At 40.0% G+C, this 21,470-nt stretch overlaps 1 protein-coding gene across 2 annotated transcripts; it reads right to left on the reverse strand.

Annotated features, from left to right (window-relative positions):
- Positions 1-439: 439 nt before the first annotated feature.
- On the reverse strand, positions 440-17,251 carry cop1 (COP1 E3 ubiquitin ligase). Of its 2 annotated transcripts, XM_022191662.2 has the most exons (20): positions 16,521-17,251; positions 16,366-16,425; positions 15,116-15,213; positions 14,698-14,762; positions 14,463-14,582; positions 9,454-9,522; positions 9,236-9,295; positions 8,960-9,039; positions 8,610-8,673; positions 8,173-8,287; positions 7,402-7,537; positions 6,882-7,025; positions 6,275-6,383; positions 6,075-6,156; positions 5,841-5,957; positions 4,112-4,229; positions 2,766-2,890; positions 2,457-2,617; positions 2,193-2,237; positions 440-1,613 (listed from the first exon to the last, which is right to left on the reverse strand). In XM_022191662.2, the coding sequence occupies exons 1-20, from the start codon at positions 16,877-16,879 to the stop codon at positions 1,596-1,598; spliced, it is 2,145 nt and encodes a 714-aa protein (XP_022047354.2). In that variant the 5' UTR covers positions 16,880-17,251; the 3' UTR covers positions 440-1,595. The 2 variants fall into 2 exon arrangements, with proteins under 2 accessions (XP_022047354.2, XP_051809489.1); XM_051953529.1 differs by lacking the exons at positions 16,366-16,425; positions 16,521-17,251 and having other exon boundaries at positions 14,698-14,826; positions 15,116-15,208.
- Between the last annotated feature and the right edge of the window lie 4,219 nt (positions 17,252-21,470).

Here is a 21,470-nt window from a genome sequence, read left to right on the forward strand (position 1 = left end):
AGGAATGGGCTGCTGTGACAGCAGAACAATGTCAGAAGCTAGTGGAGAGCATGCAAGATGCATGGCTGCAGTCATCAAAACAATGGTTATACAATCAAGCAGTAACTCCTGTGTGGATCATGGGACTAAAACAGACAAAAGAAAACATGGAATGCCTAAAAGCACTGTTTTTGACACTAAAATGCCATAGCTATTGATGTAAGAACTTAAATGATTTTTTTTCCCCAAGAAAACCATGGAAAATGTCTAGACATCAGCTCTTGAATTAAATTCTTATGAGCTATTTTTACCATTTTTCCAAACAAATGTACCTTTAGTTCTACCAGGCATTAAAGAAAACAAGGATGGTCTAATAATTTTTTCCATGACTGTACATTATATTTATAGTTCTTGACATGAAATAAACACCTGAGAAAACCAGAACCAAACATGACAAGAGTTGTTTCGAAATAATTTATTCAGTTATACAAATACAAAACACCTCTCTCACTCAGTTATCATAAAATAGGCAGGTCTTGGTGGCGTTTCCCAAACCCTCTCGATGAGTCATCACGGATCACCACTCCACAGAAACTGACAGCAGTTTGCCTGAAGTTTACAATGTAGCTCAGTTCAGAAGGTACAGCTTAAACCTACAGTATGTGAAGAGGAATTCCACTGCTACTTTAAAAGAACTAAAACTGATTCTGCGAGGTTTCGATTTTTCAACAAGCAACAAACAGCCCACATATGTTCAAAAAATAATAATAATCCAGTTCCATGCGGCACTGCAGATCAATGCCTGAAGTTACACGAGAAGAGCTGTGATTACAGACAAATGTGTCAAGTCTCAATTTGTTCTAACAGAAAAATTAGCACAGAGGAGTTTCTCATCTCCACAACTCATTGGTCTTCCTTAACGTCCACACACTACTTCACATTCTGCACTCTTAAGCCAGAAGAGGAACTGTTGATGCATTTGACAGAATGAAATTCAAGTCATATTTATTAAAACTGGCTTCTCCCAATCTGAAAAACATAAAAACTGCACATAAAGGGGGTTAAAAAAAAAAATCAAAACAGGAGGTTGACAAACAACGAGGGGGTATTAAAAGCTTCATGAAAAGACATAATTTTTGCATGTCATTTTGTCTTGTGCTTTGGCCTTTCAAAGAGAAAATGCATCACACTAGTAGCGTTTGGCTGGATGTACCCTTAAGAGCAACAGCTTAATTAAAAAAAACAAAAAGGTACAAGTTTTGATTTGACCTAAAATCATAAAGAGGTGTTCTACTGTACTGTAGCCGGTAAAACTTTACTGAAAAGGAAACAAAACTGCTTTATAAAGTCTCTTGTTCTGTTTTGTGCCCAAGCTAGGTCCTCATTTTGTTGCTGGAAAATGGCAGCACATCTTCTCCTGCTATGCGGATGTACTGGTCCGAAGTCTTTGCCGCAGTTCAACAACTTGTAGCTCGTTACAAATAAGACAGATTGAGTTTATTTCAGCTTTCCTGGTGCTCAGCAGGCAGCCTGAAATTTCCCCTCATCAGACTGATCGAACCACCGAACAAAGAGGCCGATCGTAGTCTAACGGCCACTGAAGATATGGCGAGTCCTCAGACGAGCTCGAGTACCTGTGGAGAGACAAAAGGTGCACCGGTGATGTTTTCTGTGGCTCGCCGTTACTGGAAACGCACAGTTGTAAACAATCAGAAGAGCACAGTCAATGGTTTGATGCCGAGGACGTACACAAACCCCTTATAGTTCGCAAATCATATTATTTTCAATGTGACAAACAAGAATGTGACTGCTAAAACAAAACAACAAACTGGGAAAAGCATGTCACTAACACAATACAAAGAGAGACAGGTAAAAGAATGTTGGCATGACGACCGCATTGCTTTATTTTCTTATATGCAAACTGTGGGGTACTAATAACCGTTTTGGTTTCAATCTATTTAAGGAGGTAATTGTTTTGCAAGATGGTGAATTGATGAGGGAACAGACAAAAGATTAACAGTTTGATTATGATCATTTTATTATCATTTAAATGTACATTTTTCCAGCAAAAAAGTTAAATATTCTCAAATAAAAATTATTAGATTTCTGTCAACTAATTCAGCTCAAACCAGGCAGAATACTAGTCTATGATGAGAAGCATGCACCTCTAGTAGGACTGCAGTGACGAGCATGTTAAGTTGAAAATCACAAACCTTGATTGTTCCTTGACTGTTTGCAGCAATCAGCACATTTGACTCCTAAAAACAAAACAAAGCATCAAACAAAACACAAGTTACTATAAACTATTATAAGTTGGCAAGAAAATTCAAAGAAAATAATAGTCAGTGTGAAACTCAAGACATACTTAAAAGAACAGAAGTACATTTTTCATGGCTCAAAGACCTCAATTCTCCAAAAGCATCACACATGTCATCGGCCGAAGCAGCCGATGCAGTAAATCATAATGATGAACTCACTCCATCAGGCAGGGCCCTCCAGCAGACAGCACTAACAAACTCGTTGGTGTCGTCTTCCTTCTTGTCCTTGTCCAGGACACTTTTCACTGTGTCAAACTTGAACGTTAACAGAGTCTTGGAAAGTCCTTTGTAGTACAGATACAAGGAGTTGTTCTCACTGCCTGTAAACACGCACAGACAAAAGGGCATATTTCATTGGAATCACTTTCTTACTGGCATGTACAGAGTTAAAGTTAGTTACTACTTCTTTCTGTGGAGAAATGCCGTAAAAGCGATTATTTTTGGACAGCATTTAAAGTAACTGCTGACCACAGGCGACGTAGTCTCCATTGGATGCCAGGCCGACAAAGTTCTTCTCATTGATGTGACCCTTGAAGGAGCGAAGGCAGTGAGGCTTGTTGACGTTCCACAGCTTCAGCTGACTGTCTGTCGAACTGCAAAATGCAGAGTAAATACATTGTTAGTCAAGAGCTTTTAGGCATTTGTGACGTGAAATCAAATGGCAACACTCTAGCGACTTAGAAATAGGTTTAAAAATATCTGTATAGTGGTTCTTTTGCCATATCGCGGTTCACTTTTTACAGTGTCACTGTATCGCAGGATTTTTCGCTTTATAGGCATTTTCTTTATATGTTTTATTGTGGCGAGCTGTGTTGAAGAACAATGGTGATGAAAGGATATCTGCCTTTTATGCACTCTGCAACTGGCAGATGCTTTTATTTTGACACACACACAGAGCAGCCTGATGGGAAATGTGGCAGGAAGTCATCAAACACACTCACGGTCCTGACAGCATAACGCCTAACCAAACTAAATCACAAAACACAGACACTAGTAACATTGTAACACAAACAAAAACCACAATAGTGACATTTAAATCCACAACACCGAGAACTCCCATGGTGCATTGCAGCACAACAGTTCAGTTATGGCAACTGGCTCTGCGATCGCTACATTATTTTAATTATTTCTGTAGTAAAATAAGCATTTTCTAGCCTAAAAATAATCAAACAAATACAAAAGATAATAATTAAAACATATTAAAAGAATATTTCATCAAAATAAAACATGTAGCGTAGAGCACTGATTGGCTCAGCGACCGTAGCATCAGTCTCCTGTGTGTAGCAGCATTCAGCATCTCACTTTGTCACCTTGTGTACTCTAATACTTTTATTTTCAGTGCAACCTGAGGTACATGCTATTAAACGTACATGCTAATGAGTGAAAGAAAATACACACGCAAGAAACTTTGGAGGTGTGCTTAGTTTTATCAAACTTGCAGCTGAACACCTCGAGTAACAACAAAAGAGATTTTTAGAATATTGTCAGCTTTTACCAAAGTACATTTTTCACAAATTCAAGTCATTTTGACTTGAGGAAGGAAAAAACAAAAACAGAGCCACACACGTACAGTATAGAACATCTTAGTCATGTCTAAATGAGCAGTTTGTTAAAGGAAATTATTATGATCATAAACAGACAGTACCATGCATAGTACATAGTGTCTGTGTGGCATGACTTTTAAGTGAAAATAAAGGTCCCTGGAACATTTAAGTCTTCAAAAATGCAGAGGAAGTATCTCTGATGTTTTGCATTATTGTCTGAGAAACAAACTTTTAGGCATTACAGCTAAATATAATTCTAACTGGACTTACGCGGAAACAATCTCCTCTCCGTTGACAAACTTGGCGTATGACACGGCTTTCCTGTGGCCTTTGAACACCATGATTGGCTGCTTAGTGTTGCGTAGATCATAGTAGTGAACACAGTGGTCTGTGGGCAGAAGGGAGAAAAAAAATGCATGCATTTGGATGAGAAGGACTCAAGAAAAGGGGCTGTTGTATGCCCTTCATAGATAAAAACAACTCAGTGTCAGGTCTATCCAGTAACCACCAAGTTGTGGTAAAAAGATGGTGCAATGTTTTGTTGACTTTTGGTGAAATGTGCGACTCGAACAAGAAATGTTTTCTCCATCAGCTCTGTGTTTTAGTAAATGGTACACTGTGCCTGCTTACTTCAATGTGCTCGCTTTGCTCCAGACAATAAACCAACAACTCCAAGGTCAAGGAGGGGTTTCTTTTTCCAGGCTTAGTGGACTTGGTCTTTAGAGACACAGGGGAATGGGGTAAATTCTCGTAAGCCAGGGCAATTCACCGCTGGATAACAGCGTTTCTGCTCTGCTAGTTTTGACCTCTGTTAATCCAACGTTACTTACGGGAAAGGACCGTTTCTGTGCACTATTGAATATTTATAATTCCTATTTCTCCATTGGGAGAGCAATAAACGAAGTTTTCAGAAGTTTGTCTGGACCACCAGAGTCTGGGTGACCGCAGGGGAAATTTAGTAGTCTACAAGGAGAATCTGCAGTGGTGTGAGTTGAGTACATTAATAATAATACATCACAATAAGAGAAAAACAAGTTTCTTTGCCTGTGATTCTGCAGGGGGACAGTGGGGTGGGCTGACAAATTCCTCAACTCTTTTTGAATTCAGTAGGAACTTTTAAAGTTGCAAAATAAATGAAATAAACGGATTTATTTATTAAATGTCAGACCATGTACATTTAAACCAGCTCACACTTGGTTATATATTTAAAAGCATCTTTTGAAGCCAGTGAAATATATTTATACACAAACGATCAGGCATAATATTATGATCATCTGTCTAATACTGTGTTGGTCCCTCTTATGTCATCAAAAATGCTCTGAACCGCTGGGCCAGAGGACCTCTCAGGGTGTACTGCGGGGTCTGGACCAGGATGTTGGCAGTGGATCCTTTGGGTACTCCGGGTTGTGCAGTGGGGGCTCTCTGAATCAAACTTGTTTCACTGCATCCTGCTGATGTTTGATCAGAATGGAGTCTTGGAAGTTTGGAGGTCAAATCAACATTTTGGGTGACTGTGAGGTTCCCCAAGATTTTCCTGATTGTTTTTTTTTTTTTTTATGTTTTTGCATTTTCCCGCAAGGGTAGGCCAGTATTAAGGATTGCCATCTGCATGAAGGAGTGTGCTTGTCCTGGGACAATGTCAATCTTGGGTATGTCTCATCAACATGGATGCCAAAATCCAAGGTTTTATCAAAAGTTTGGACACACTTTCTCATTCAATTGTTTTTCTTTTATTTATTTTGTACACTGTAGATTAATACTGAAGACATTAAAACTATAAAAGAACACACATGGAATTTTGTTGTAAACAAAAAGTGTTAATCTTCAGTATTAATCTACAATGTAGAAAATAGTACAAATAAAGCAAAAAGCATCGAATGAGAAGGTGTGTCCAAACTTTTGACTTGTAGTGTATATACATACAACTACTTCTAAAATGAGTACAAAGACGAGATAAATAAGATAACAAAACAAAACTTTAGAGCCATCGTCATCGTACCTGCACAGCCAAAGGCCAGATGATATCTGGAGGTTGGGCTGAATTTAACGCAGCAGACATTGGCTTTAGCTTCGATGCTGGCCACTGAGTTGTCAAGGTTGGTTGACCACAGCTTCACTAAAGAGGAAAAAAAATAGCACAAAACCATTTGAACACAGACAAAAATAAGATGTGATAGAAGCTAGAAAGCTAATTGTGTCTGCAGTCTTTGCAGACATGGTGTTCCTCAGTTACCTTTAGCGTCATCAGAACCAGAGGCTAACAGCTTGGGGTCCATCAGGTTGAAGTCAACACTCCAACACCGTTTTTCGTGTTCCTGAAAAGAAGACAGAGGACACCTTCGAAGTTGATACTTGAACTTAGGCAATGCATGTACACACATGTGGAATATAATTAATTCAAATACTGGGCCTAAATGAACCGTCTCACCACACCTGGTAGACTTTGGACCTCTGGCCAGTGAATCCATCCCACAGAATGACGGTACCCTCGTAGTCGCTGCTGGCCAGAAGGTTCTTGTGATAACTGCTCCAGCTGATACAGCTACAACAAACAAGGCCGGAATCACTTACACATGAAGATTTAAGCTCATCATTGCTTGAAAAAAACTGCACAATCCACTATTATTTTTGTTCTGCCCACTACAGCTGGAGGATATGCATTAAAAACAATCCTACTCTGACCATTTTGACAGAAACATCATTGCAACATAAGTCTGAGGTAGAAACATGTTTCCTTATGTTTAGAAAATATGATTTATAGGACAGGGCATCTCTGCAGCACCACAGTGATTCATTTACAGTGGTATGTGGAGACACATTTTACACATTTGAAGCTGATAATATTTCAATTAACGGTTCAGCCCTAGTGGCCATCTCATCAATTGTAGCTGTAGCTGTAAAATTAGTGGCTATCGTGTGATTTTTGCCATACCAAGTAGATGTTGCCTTAATTTTAAGATTAAGATTTGGTAATATCGGTCGAGGGGCCTGAAAGATGCATTTATGTCCCGTTCCTGTGGGTACAGGTGATTTTCCTCACCTGATTTTCGAATTGCAGGTCATTTCGTTGACAGGGTAGTGGATGTCCACTGCATCCTGGATCACAGTGCCGTATTCAAACACCTTGATTTTCTTGGTAACACCAGCGATGGCAAAGTAGTCACAGTCACGGTCAAACTCAATACTGAAACACAGGTGAGAATGCAGTCAGAGATCGTGAGTGGGCTGATCAGGATTAGGAAGGAAAATGTCAATAATGTGATATCAACAAAACTTGCACGGCACTGACAAAACAGATGTTTGTGTTATGCTTAAAATGCATCGTCATTTCTTACAGAAATATAACAAAATATAAATAGATTCAGTTAACTTCAAAGCGCTTTATTAGCACAGAAGCTTCAAGAAGCGATATTTCCAAAGCATCAGAATTAAAGTGTCTCTGTTTCAGTCTCATCTGTTGTCCTACAGCACTTAATATTCACATTGTGCTTTAACATAAAATGCTCATCACACCCTGATGGATTACAGATCTGTGAGTTCGAGGTTTTCCTTCGTCTTACCTAGAGACAATACTGGAGCCGCTATAGAGGTCGCTGGCGTAGGAGAGGGTGGCCAGCGGCCGCACAGAGTTGTAGCGGGTGAACTTAGACAAACACTCCATAAAATCATCCAGCTGGTTCAAGTTCCTGCCCTCATCTGACAACAACAGACACGCGGCTTCAATACACTCATACGTGTGAACAGTATGTAAGGGAATATACAACCTAACTGAATGTTAAAGAAGCCTCATGTCACATTTCAACAGTGGTTTGCTTTGCAGCACAAAACAAAAAGGATGGTGTCACTCTTCCAGTGCTGTGAATTAAGATAAGAAAATCCTTTATTGATCCCCAGACAGGAAATTCAGGTATTGCAGCAGCACAGGGCAAGTACAAGGATACAAGGGTAGTAGCATGCATTGGGTTCAAGAATTACAGAGTTTTAGGACAAACCAAGGGTGACGTATAATAAACAAAACAAAAAGGGGAAACAATAAACTGACCAGTAGCAGCAAACAGTATGAGGTATTCACAATGTCGAAAAAGTGTCATCCAGGACAACTGAGCTATGCAGTGCAGTGAACGACTTAAGGCCTTAAATCGGAAATATGCACCCTGTGACAGCAAGCAGTTGTTGCCCAAACAATAAGAAAATGGAGAAACAATATCCAGTTAAGAGAAATGTAGTCTTTCCTTACTCTAGTCCAGCTTTTCTGACAATGTATAATATGGAGGCAGCTATATATCAAACTAAAGACATTTAAGCAGTCACCAACAACCTGTGAAGAATACCTGTGATGCGTGACATTTTATTGGAGAAGTAGCACTGCTCCAGATCCTCGAAATGAGCCGTCAGCCTCTTTCTTCTTGATGCCAGAGTGCTGTTGTACCAGGTCTGTCGTTTTCCCTGGACAAACAATCCCCAGAGTACGGTTAAATGGACATCTATACTGTCAAATCTAGAATGTGCCTGATTATTTCTGTGTTAACAATAAAATCTACATCTAAACTTGACAGGCCCTTTGTTTAACATCTATAACGTGGGAGAATTTGTGTATTGTGCAAAGAGATTTAAGAAAAGGCAGAGGATCCTATAGTCCCATGGAGAAGAAAACGACTATCTGCATCTGTGCTTTTTAACATAATTCTAACAAGACTATGATACAGAATGGCAAACAGAATTTGAAGCTAGAAAAAAAAAAAAAAACAGAACTGCTGCTCTGACATACCTGTGTTGTTCCACCAAATCCTGGAGGTTGGCTGTAGTCTGTTGGCTCAATAATACTACTACAACTATTCAACAAAGAAACAGACACACACACACAAGCACACAGATAGTAAGGTGTACTATCCAGTAATGCAGGCTTGACTATAAGTCAGGGTTTTTCTGTTTGCTCACAGTTGCTTCATAAAAGTAATGTGGTTTTTATAAAGCAAGAGACTTTCATCAGTCAGCACACTTCCTTGCTAGGAATGAGTTTCTATTTTGGTAAACAAACAAACTGAAAATGTTATTCGGTGCTGATGAATTCATTTCCTGTACAGATCTAATTTATTTGAACTCTGAGCTCAGCGGTACCTGGGTGCTGGAGATGGAGCCTCAACATTAGGCACCGTACACTCAGCCTCCATCATTGGAGAGTACAGCCCGCTCATTTCCTAGAAAATGACACCAAAATAACTTGTTTGTCGATCTCAAGCTGTGATGATCAGTGGATTCAGTAGCTTACAATATGATATGGTTTCATAAACATGCACACTGATCCTCTACCTTTCCCATGAGAGCATGATGTGCATGGGGGTTGGTAATGCATCTTTACATTATGGAAGGTGCTGATAACTTCTGTTTATTTACCTCAACGCGCTTAATGTCTTCTTCAAGAAAGTTGAGCTCCTTCTGTAGTTGCTCTAGTTGCTGTTGACAAAACAAAAAACATAGATAAAAATACTTCTATACGGGCGATTTTTACATAATTTTCCAATACATTTTTTTCTCATTTCTAGTCTTTTTTTACAAATACCATTTATTGTACAGCAGTACAATAAATTTTATGTCAATAAAAACATCAGTACCTCTCTCTTGTTTCTCCTGGCCTCTTTAAGGAACTCCATGAGGATCTGTCGCTGAGCTGCTTGGGATTCCTGGTAGAGATACAGACATCAAACACGGTCAAATATGAGCACAACTCATAGAATGCCACAGAATGCTTTTGCTGATCCGCTGAGAAGATATTAGGATAGATTTTTTTCCCCCTCAGTGGCAAAACATTTTAAACATTGACATCTTTTCTCCAAAGATAAGAAAAAAAGTCATTCTAAAGATCATTATTTCGGATTTTTAAGTACAACCTTACATTCTCCAAATGTATTTCCATTAAAGCTGAAGAACTGCAAAACCAAAGCAATGCTTCACAGAACAGGGCGGTTGCTTTTAAATAAAGTTTCATTCCAAAAAGAAACAAAACAACACAACCGCGACACCTGAAAATGCTCAACATTCCCAAACACAAGGGTTTCTGGGTGTCAGACGACAACCGTTGACAGCTGTGGTCAGAAGTATCTCGTGCTTTGAATGCCGATCATAACAAAATGAACCAAAAAAGGAAATCAAAGTTTGGACTGAAGCTCACATTTGGTCATTTTTGCAAGCAGAAATTTACTTAAAGCCACAAACGTCGATGAAAACCAAAGAGCGGCCTCACCCCCAGATACTGAAAACTGTTATCTTTCCCACATTTACTGACAAATAATTTAACAGAGAGACGAACCTTACCCTAAGCTGTTAATATATTTTGGACGAAGCTAAAGGTTTAGTTTCATGAGTAGTGACTGTACATACAGGCCAATATTTCAAAAACAAAAAATATTTAAAATATATATCTGTGACTGCGGGCTGCACAGCGACTCAGTGGTTAGAACCGTCGCCTCATGGCTAGAAGATCCTCAGTTAGCGTCCTGGCCTGGGACGAGGATCTTTCTGCATGGAGTTTGCATGTTCTCCATGTGCATACGTGGGTTTTTTTACTGTCATTTACAAACTGCAAGATATGTTCGTAACAGCCTAATCTCAGCTGGTTTAATGGCTTAAGGATTTACTTGTGTGCCTGTTTATGAGAGCCAAACACAGAGCAAGACACTGCATGTTTTTGTATGCGTGTGACGTACAGAGCGAGAAAGACAGCATGTGATTAACAGGGAGAAAGCTGAAAGTGAAAACACACATTACTGAGACAATTAATTGGTAATATATACTGCATTTGGATAAAAGCAGCTGCTAAATTCAGCCACTGTCAAGCAGAACAACTGTAGCAGAGAAATGAACAAGAATGACGTGAAACTGAAGGAGAGGAGGGTCGTATCGCCAAGATGTGGTGCTAGCAACATTTGAGCAGACGGCATTGTCAATTAGAAATCTGACCTGACTTTGCTGCTTTAACAGAAAAATAAAAGTTCTGCAGAATACAAAATGATGCTGGTATTGGAGACAGGAGACAAAAGATCTATCGGCAGTCTCGAAAACTCTGATTGTCAGATTCTAGACCCCAAATTTATAAGAAAAAAAAACACTTTCTCTCACAGGATTTCTACAACAGCCAGACTATCTGACTGAAATGACGTCTCAAGTGCCTCACGTCAGAAGCATCAGTGGTGGAACCACACACAGAGAGACAGCAAGATTATTACGTACACAGACACACTTTTAGCCACTGTTGTGTCAAGTCAGGACACATGTCTAAGTCTGTCCTCACGCTACTTTTTACAAAAACATTTAATTCGCCTGCAGCACACTTTAATACTATGGGTGTTGTTGGATATTACTTGGCTATACCTGGCAGTGGCAGACTGACGGAGATGCTGCCAAGAAGCTTAAGTAACACAAGAGTCTCTATTGACCATAACCGTGCCACATGATGTCCTCATAAACTCACCAGTTAGGGCTGTCGCCTAAAAGATGATGAGGCAAATTATCTCTGAGAAACTGAGATTCTTTAAGTATGGCAGTCTTTTCTATGTCAGTGTTTATGACAGTAACAGGGTAAAACAAGTTTATAGAAATGCACAAGAATACCATTACTAAGGAAATTCTAAATGAAGGTAATAAAATCCAAGAAAAATCCACAAGACAACATGTAGCACTGGTTAACTGATGACAGAAGCTAAAATCTGAGCTGTGGTGGATTGCAGCTACGTCTCATACAAAGTCTAAAGCATGGAAGCATTTCAAACTATTCAAGGACAGCCCAAACAGAGCTTAATGTAGACTCTGTGCAAAAATTTGCTTCTCATTCGACACAATTTAACACGGCAAACAACGTCATGGTTAAGTTAGTGTCTTTTTATTGTTATTATGGGCAAAAGCTTCCACTCCATTAATTTCTAAGTTGTTTAAAAGAAAAAGGCAATAGTAGTTTTCTTTAAAATAGAAAAAACGTGTGCTGCCTGTTTCAATAATTTGACAAATCCATGTCGTAGCTCTCAGCACTATGTCGGTAATTCATACAGGGAAAAAGTTCTCTGTTAGTCATGTTCAAATGCTCAAACATATGTTTCCATGACTCCCATGTTGTGTTTGACTTCATGTGGTCATAATCATTACTGAAACTCCTACCAGTGCATTTTCTCATTGCTGGATACTAAATCTTATCTTTATGGTTTTATTTTCTATTTCCTTCAATTCCACTTGGTATTTTCTCCTTAACTGGATATGGCATTGTCGGTGCTTTTATTATTTTATTTGGCATTGCTGTGTTGATCTATTTAGTAAATCTTTTACCATGTTTAGCTCCATTTCTCCACTTTTGCCTTTCTGGTCTTTTTCCTTGTCTTCTCTTGTTTAACTTTCTGAGTAGCCTTCGTTTGGTGCCCTGACTGTACAGCATTTTACACTAAATCTGAGTAAACTGACAAAATCCTGAGTTCGTACACCCCCTGAAAGCAACCACACTTGCTGCCTCATCTAAAAAGAATACAGTGACAGCATGACTATGTGGAAATCGCTCCATGGTTGACAGAACTATGACTACATGGTACTTAAATCCCAACTGGCGTTTTGCAGCAAAGGCTAAACACACATTACAGTATGGCCAACGTTGGCTGGTCATAGTTGTGAAACTGTCTGCTAAAAGTGTCTCCCTTTCACCCACATGCTCCACCGACTACAACTGAGATACAACCACTGAGGCTTAGAATATGACGGTTTCCAATTTACTTAATGTAATTAGAAATAACAGATTTTACCCTCCAAGGAGACGCCAACCAGTCTTGCTACAATTTCACAGTTTCATTTAGTAGACAGTTTTATGCAAAGCAATGTATATCTGAGAGTAGATAAAACACAAGCAATGATGTAGTTATGAGAAAACAACCAGGATAAGTGCAGATCGGCCCTGTTGTGGTGGTTGTATCAGGCGCCTTTTGTTGGCTGAGTGTAGTGAGCGGGAGTGTAGACCTGAATGAGAGAGTTCAGGTAGGAGGGAGCTGTTTTGGTGCATTAGTAAACACCCTACTGTGAAGCCTGTATGCTTTGCAAAGGTATAGTTAAGGTGCACTAACCTAAAAACTCCTGATGATTGTGGTTCTGTGAGCAATATCACAGATGAAGATGCAGATCTTCAAATAATTTCAGACCACACAAGGTTCATATTAATGTGAGCACAACAATCTGAACTCTACTGAGCTGCGTTATGATCATTCTGTGCAGCTCTGCCGCTATTATTAAGCCATTACTGTCCGAACTGACCTCATAAACAAATTGGCGCAACAGAGAGGATTTTTGAAGAGACACATGAATAAAACAACGGGCCAATGTAACTTCAAGAATGTAACTCTAGCAAAAGAAGTGAGTCAGTGAAATGTGCTAATATTACATCAGCTTTTTTTAAACCTAAAGACATCCATGAAGCAAGTATTTTTAATAAGGTTCCAGTAAATATTTCCTGTCACTGTTGATATGGCACTCCTCATCAGGAAAGGCTTGAGGTGTTGACCCAGCCTCTAAACTCTCAAGATCTCAATTTGAATGTCAACCAGAACCAGTCCAATCCACTGAGGCCCAACTCCACAACCCAGAGGAACCACTGACATTTACAAATTGGCGGATACGTTCGTAACAGCCTAATCTCAGCTGATTTACTGGCTTAAGGATTTGCTTGTGAGCCTGTTTATATGACAGCGAAACACAGAGCAAGACACGGCATGTTTTTGTATGTGTGTGAAGTAAAGAACTAGAAATACAGCATGTGTTTGACATGGAGAAAGCTCAAAGTGTTGTGGTGTGCCTCCAGAAAATGTGAACAAAACTGACACACTGTTCCTTACTAAACTTAAAGTGACCAAATTTGCAATGAAAACCAAAGGCTCACGTGATTCAAGTCCCAAACTGACAGTGATTTTATAACTCGTGCTCACTGTAACTCTAAAACAGTGCTGATGTGTCAGAGCACAACAGGGTAGCTTGTGGTTCTTACTTCTCTTTTCAGACCACACAGTCTGACAAAAACAACAAAAAAAGGGGATGTGTCATACTGATCGAGGACATTACTGTGCACCAACTTTCAGACTGTCAAAGGCACAAAGAATAAATATTCAAGTCCTCAATGAGTGCTCAGTGAGTTCAATTTCCAGACACAATGGACTCACCGAGTTTCCCCATTTTTCAGTGTAACACATTACCACTCATTTGCCATAATCTGCAGTTCACATAATTCTTTAGGGCATTTTTTATGATAAACATTAATGAGGGAATTTTGGTGCCTCCCACAAAGAGCTTTGACCAGTTTGCTCACTAAAAACGGACAGTTTTGTTTATCAGCTGGTCAGAAAAAAATGCATAGATTTCTTTCAAAAAAAAGTAGGACAGACACACTTACTGACTCCGTCTATCTTGAATATGGTAGGCGACTGTATGTTCTCTTTGAACATGGAATAAATTCTGAGTCATCCGTGACTCAGCTGATCAGAACTACACCAATTTATCAAAGAATATTCCCCAATCGCAAGTGAAGCTAAACATCCAAAAAGCAGAAATGCAAGCAAAACATGCAGAAAAACTGCATTACGATCCCTCTAATACAATTACTTACTGCCTCCAGCTGCTTCTTCTTCTGAACCAGGAGCTCCAGCATGAGGTTGACATTTGCCAGGTCCAAGTTCTCCTGATCAGGACTCAAAACGTCCTGGAAGACCTGCCACCGAGACCCATTCTGGGGGATAAGAGACACTGTTCAGGTGCAAGTCACAATATGAGAATCAAAAAAAGTGAGTCAGTTTCTCATGAAGAGAATAAAGTAATAGATTAAAGCAGGGTTGTGTACTCACAGGATGATCTAACTTAAGTCTCTTCTCCTCCGACCTTTGTTTCTGTTTAAGGATCAGTTCGTTTACTGGACATGGGGAGGTGGGATGGAATAGGTGGTGGGGAAGAGGTAAATGACAGAGGTGGAAAAGCTATGTAAGTATATGACAGAAACATGACCAGAGTGTGACTTCAGTAGTTAAGCAATGAACCATTGGTTGAGGCATTTTAGTAGTAAATACATGAGAGACAGCAATGGGATCTATGCATCATGTCCTAATTTTTTACAGTATGTTCCTTTAATAACGCAGTACAACCTTACAATAACACGACTTTAATTTAGCATGACAGTTAAAGGGACCGGTAGTGTGAACACAACTGCTAATATTTTTGGGAAAACAGAAATGAACGAACTGCAAGCTTCTGATTTCAATTACTTACCAAGAAAATTTGGGTAGAGCTGATCCACATTATCGACGATATAGTTACACTTGGGACATCTGTTGCTGTCCTCCAAGCTCTGGCGGATGCACTTGAAACTGCAGGAGGGAGAAAATACATGGAAACATAGTGGAAATAACTGTAGCAGTATGAAGAAACGAGGACAAAAACAACAGTGTGACAGCCTGAGCTACCAATAATTACGTTAAGCCGTAGCATAAGTGTGTTGACGGTGCCATGTCAAGCACAGACAAGTCAGACTGTTCAATTTTCATACTGCTTTTGTATGTCTAAAGCCTTTGAAGCCGATTCATCTTTTACTGCACTTTTGTTGTATCAGCTCGTGGACAAGAGGGCACCATCTAATGATCATTTTCAAATCTTTTCCCATTCAATAGATTATTTGTTTGGTCTATAAAAATGTGAGAAAATGCTGAAAATGCCAGAGTTTTCCAAGGCCCAAAAAGACTTGTTTTGCTCAGCCCCTAAAGACATTTAGTATACAGAAACCAGAAAAAAAGTCACATTTAGGAAGTTGGAATCAGTGAAGATCGACTTTTTCCCCCCTTTAAAAAAAACACTCAAACCGATTAACTGATTTGTAAAATAGTTACAGATTAATTTAGTGGTTGACAACAGCCTGGTGCACAAATAACTTTTTGCATTCAACATGCCACCTGTATGCAAAGTCTGATCATTTAAGACAAACGGTCAGTCACCACTGCACAAATACTGCAGAATAATTGCTTTTAACAATGGAAGGCACAAATGGCACTGGCTTTCTAAGAGAGAAACTACGAGATCTCGCTTTGGCTAATAAGGATATGTTCAGTACTTTTTGCATTATGAACAACACTCTGCTTTTTGCACTGTATCATCATGCAACAATTATTTGGCACTACTGTGTTTATAAATTCGTTTGTAGATTGCAAATATATGTATATATTGTTATATTTATTTGTATTTCAACTACTTTATCCCTGTTCTTCTTTCTATAGTTTATTTTTATTATTCTCTTTCCATATTACTAGGGCGACACAAACAGCCGAAGCCAAATTTTTTGTATGTTGTGTGGTCAATAAAGCTGATTCTGATATAATTTGCATGTTTATTTTCGCACATTAAACAAGTTGCTTTATGCCCCATATTGCTCTGTTAGGGGTGTAACGGCTCCTCAACAGGTGTGTCATTGTTTTCCAACAAACTAAACAATCTCATGTGCGACAACTACGAAACTTTACCACACTTACCAAAAACTGTGCCCACACTTGGTCATGTGTGCCTCCTCTATCATTTCGAAGCAAATGGGACTGAAAAACAAAACGGAAAGTTGCGTCAAAATTCAGCTCTCAAAACTTTTGCAAGCTTCCAATGCTCTGCGATGTGCATGACAGGAGAAGCTAACCAGACGAAGTCGTTGCTTTTATCCTCGTATGAATTCAAGAGGCCGTTGTACAGGGGTGCTTGATGGAGGGATTTCTTTCTGCTGCCCGAGGACGCAGACGGTCTGCCCAGGGAGGCAAAGACGCCCCGGGACGACGGCACGGCGGCCAAAGTTGGCACCGACAAGCCGCTATCGCCGGCAAGGGTCCGGGAGGGCACAACATTTCCAGAATTGTTACCATTACTCGTGACGGCGTTGCTGCCTCCGCCACCGTTTGTGTTCCCGGTGCCTCCAGTGCTGTTGCTGCTGCTGCTGCTACTTGTGCTCGGCACCGAACTCGCCCCACCAGCGTTTTGCTGCGGCCGGTTGCTTGACATCATGCGAGGCCGACGAGAAACTCCCCAAAATCCGCTGCGTTGCTGTTCAGAGCATCCGGACAGCGCTGCTATTCGGCTATTTTAGCAGCTTTGCTAACTAGCTGGCTCGCTCCAGCGCTAGCATCCTGACAGAAAGCAACAGCGGCCAAACCTCCAGTGGGTTCAAACTTGTCCGTCGGTGTCCGCCTCGCCTTTGGTCACTGACGGCGTGTGAAAAAATCACCGTATTGAAACGAGCAAAAAAGACACGAACACTGAAGCGGACAATAACATAACCACGACTGCGTTGTCCAAGAGATTAGCCGGCTAGCTACTGTTAGCTACGGAGAAAAAAAAAATCTCTTGAGTTTCCTCGATTACCCGGGTAGCCGCCGTCCCTCCAGCTTTCAATTAGCTCCCCCTGGCGAGGAGGAGTTTAACAACAGCAGCTAAAAATCCATCCATCCATTCTCTATACACCGCTTTATCCTCACAAGGGTTGCGGGGGTGCTGGAGTCTATCCCAGCTGACTCGGGCGAAGGCAGGGGACACGCTGGACCGGTTGCCAGTCTGTCGCAGGGGCAGCTAAAAATACCACAAGTTTGTCTTTCAGTGTGTGTTTTTAAGTGTCCAGATCAGGTAGATTATTTATTTTTCTACCTAATATTCCTTTATTCATTTTTCTTTATTTTTCTATCTCTATTTCTTTTTTATGTAGAATAGTAAAAGCGCAGTCCTGCAAAAAGTGATCATAAAAATACAGAAATCATTACGGTATTTATTGTTATGATTTTTGTGACTTTTGTTGTTGTATGTAAGCTGCTGAATACTTTGAATATCCCTCAGGATTAATAAAGTATCTATCTATCTATCTATCTATCTATCTATCTATCTATCTATCTATCTATCTATCTATCTATCTATCTATCTATCTATCTATCTATCTATTTGCAGTGCAATCAGATACAACAGTCCTGTAATAAACCCTATCTTTGGTAAATAACTGCACAGCACTTTGCGCTGCTTTGTTACTTTTTCCCTGCTTCTTTGAACAGAAAAGTATTTCCTTTTGCATTTATTAATAAGTAAACTGGACAGTGAACAATCTTCTTCTTCTTCTTCCTCTTGATTTTTTTTCTTTCCAAGGAAATCCATCCATCAGGGTGTGTCGCAAACTAATCTCAACCTGAAGGAGCAATAACTAAATGTATTTAAAACTACAGTGGCCAGTGATGCCGTGAAAAGCTTAAAAACAGCTGGTAATTTTTAAAAATTATTCAGGCCCCATCAAAGTGAATAAAAGCATGAACAAAAAAGACATATCAATTAGTTACGCAAATATAAAAGCACTTTACATTGCTGGTAATTCCGTGTAAAGACTAGCATTGTAGAACTGAAATGAAACCACATCTGTATCCATTCGGCTTTTAATTTGGCTATAAGGTGTTGAACATTGACATCTTCCATTTTGCAACATATTTTTGATAGGGACAGTGCACATTAATGCACATCTATTTAGACAGAAATGGATGTCAAATAAAATGAGTTTTAATGCACTTTTAGAGAACTAATTAAGATTAATTCTGTCTTTATATCCAAATTTACCTCACTGAGCACCACAGACACACTGTTCCGTTTTAAATATTCTCAGAATATTCTAAGGATTTCGACCTACTTTACAAAACATAGACTGTCTCCTCATTTTTTTCCAGATGATATTGCCTTTACATCAGAAAAACAAGCAGGTAGGTCACATCCACAAAGTGCAGTCAGCGGCCGAGGCCAAGAAAAACAGTGTCATGTCATTCAGGCATCCACCTGCAGCTTCGCAAATAAAACTTAAGGAGCAATAACATATTCGCGCTCACAGTTTATCCAACCAGCTACTTGCTTTTCCATTTTTACCCCCACGTGGGCAAATTAAGGGGGTCCTCCCTGTCGGCACGCACAACGTGGATTTTCCCATGTTTTTGTTTGCGGAAGGAGTTTATATGTATCATTATGAAGCTCAGTAAGGGCGTGAAATAAGGTTTTCAGCAAGAGGAAAGTTACTGGATACATCGGTGAGTCAATTAATTTCACTGGAAGGGACCACTGTGTAAAGAGGTCTTCCTCTGTGCTGGATGGGTCAATCACAGTGGGCCCAAAAGTTAGAAGGTATGGGAAGTCAGTGTGTTTACTGCAATATGAACATAAATTGATATATATATATATATATATATATATATATATATATATATATATACTTTGTCTAGATTTTGACGGTTGTTTTTAAATCTTCAAATATGAGTTTTCCAGTGCAGAGATCAAGGAGGGATGAGAATTTATTAAAAAGATAATCAATAAATGTTGGAAATTACACTGAATGCTGGCCACAAACATCAGTTTGAACTCATCATTGTTGCAGAGCATCTTAAATACTCCTGTGAATACACCTGCAGTACTGTATATGCACCATGTTGCATTTGTCCCCCTCCCCTCCACCATCTCCCTCCTTTCTATTTTATACCAGTGCTGAAAAGCTTGCCTTCTTTCTTTCTCCCCTTTTCTTCTTTTCTCATTTGTCTTGCACATCAGCCTGGATTTTCTTCTATTGGGTCCCCCTCTTTTGCATGAGGATCCAGGTTGTGTGTGTGTGTGTGTGTGTGTGTGTGTGTGTGTGTGTGTGTGTGTGTGTGTGTGTGTGTGTGTGTGCGCGCGTGCATGCATGTGTGTGTGTTTGGGGAATGTGTGTGGTGTCAGTGGGGTGGAGCTGGAGGGTCAGCAGATGATGGTGTGTTGGATGCTGGTGAGAGGTAGAGAGAAAGAAAGAAAGAAGGCCAGTTGGTAGGTATAAAAGAAAGAAAGGAAGGAAGGAAAGTAAATACTAAAGTAAGGAAAGAAAGCAAGAAAGAAAGAAAGCAAGCAAGAAAGAGAAAAGTCAGTACACAAGTAAGTAAGCTAGTAAGTAAGAAAGAAAAAGGCAGGTAGGTAGGTATGAAAGTAAGTAAATAAGTAATTAAGTAAGAAAGAAAGAAGGTATGTAGGTAGGTAGGTAAGAAGGAAGGTAGAAAGGAAGGAAGGAAAGCAAGCAAGCAAGAAAGAAAGAAAGAAAGAGTAAGTGACAGAGAAAACAATGAGAGCGTGTGTGGAAAAATAACAGCCAAAAATATGAGCCAGTGAGGTAAAGAGCAAGGGAGAGAGAGGGGAAGACATGGAGCGGGCCTCAGGGTCGGTGGGGTCAAGACGGACAAGCTCAGATGAAGGATAATCTGTGGAGGTCCCTTCCAGTGGGGGGTGAGGCCCCGGTGGTGCACGCCCATTCAGACACTCTCACACTCTGTAGCAGACACCGCACACCCTTCTATTGCCCTCTTCCTCTCTTTCTCTTCTGTTTCTTCTCCGTCATCCTCTCTTTCTATCCCGTTTTTGTTGCATTCTCTGAAAGTATCCCCCTTCCCTTCCCCTCCTCCTATTTCTCTTGTTTCTTTCTTCTTCTTTTTTCCCCCCCAAACACAGTTGCAGCTGGATTTCAAAAGGCACTTCGCCAGCAGAAAAAACTGAATGTTTAGCAGGCAGATCCCTCAGTCAGGCAGGCTGGGATTGTGGAATTCCTGCCTCCCACTCTTTAGGAACCGTTTTTTGCCCCTTCGGGGGCCCCTGCCATAACTGCCAGTGGCCTCCTCCTCCATCTCCATCTTCAGCCTCGAGCAAGGGCCCTGTTTGCAAATTGAGTCTGACAAAAAATAGTGGGGTCTGGCGGGTGGAAGGAGAAGAAGGGGCAACATTTCAGAAGGTGTGGGACAACAGCCGCCTGCAGTAGCCAGTTTTTAAAAATTTAATTACCACTTAGGGAGTGAATAATGAGTGAACGCATGAACTCGGCCACGTCTCTAAATCATAAAAACTACCGTGCAAATCACAAGCGTGGAAGCTTCGAAATGATCAAGTGGTAAAAGTCTACAAGCAGCTGACAGTATAATGTAGTTACAAAGGCGTTGTCAGAATCGGCATAGATTTTGCTTGCAGGCTCTGGAAACAGCGCAGTAAGTACACCTGTCTTTTCAGTTAGAAGGGCTGCACAAGTTGCCAAAAGCAATATTTTTTTTCCATTTTCAAGGTATTTCTCATTAGTCAAAATAGCCATGCATATATGATCAGCTGCTGTTGGAATGCAGAGATAAAAAGAAGATCAGATATTAATATACTAGAGTGTTTAACTTAATGCATGTCTTTTACCTCATGAAAAAAAGGATCAGATTGGAATCTGTGCAAAATTGAGTGTGAGGTATTACTTGCACTGAGCTCGGCAGTCATCTCTTCTGCTGCTTAAGCAGGAATAATATTAAAAAATGTCAATATTTATTTGCTGTTTAATGGTAAAAAGCACTATCTGAAAAAATTAGTAACCTCACTGCTTGATGTAAATGTACATTTCCCTGCATGTACAAAAACACACATGCACTTTTGCACATAGAAAACATTTCATTTAACTGAAATAAAAGATCCTCTTGTGCATTTTTTGAGAGACGTTAGCCACATTGCTCAGTTTTCCTTAGAGGATGGATTTTCCTCTCGTATGCAAGTAAGTTGACCTTGGGCAATTGTTTTTGCAGCACAACAAAAAGACAACGCT

Source organism: Acanthochromis polyacanthus, chromosome 9, assembly GCF_021347895.1.
Source record: "Acanthochromis polyacanthus isolate Apoly-LR-REF ecotype Palm Island chromosome 9, KAUST_Apoly_ChrSc, whole genome shotgun sequence".
NCBI classification, from domain to species: Eukaryota; Metazoa; Chordata; class Actinopteri; family Pomacentridae; genus Acanthochromis; species Acanthochromis polyacanthus.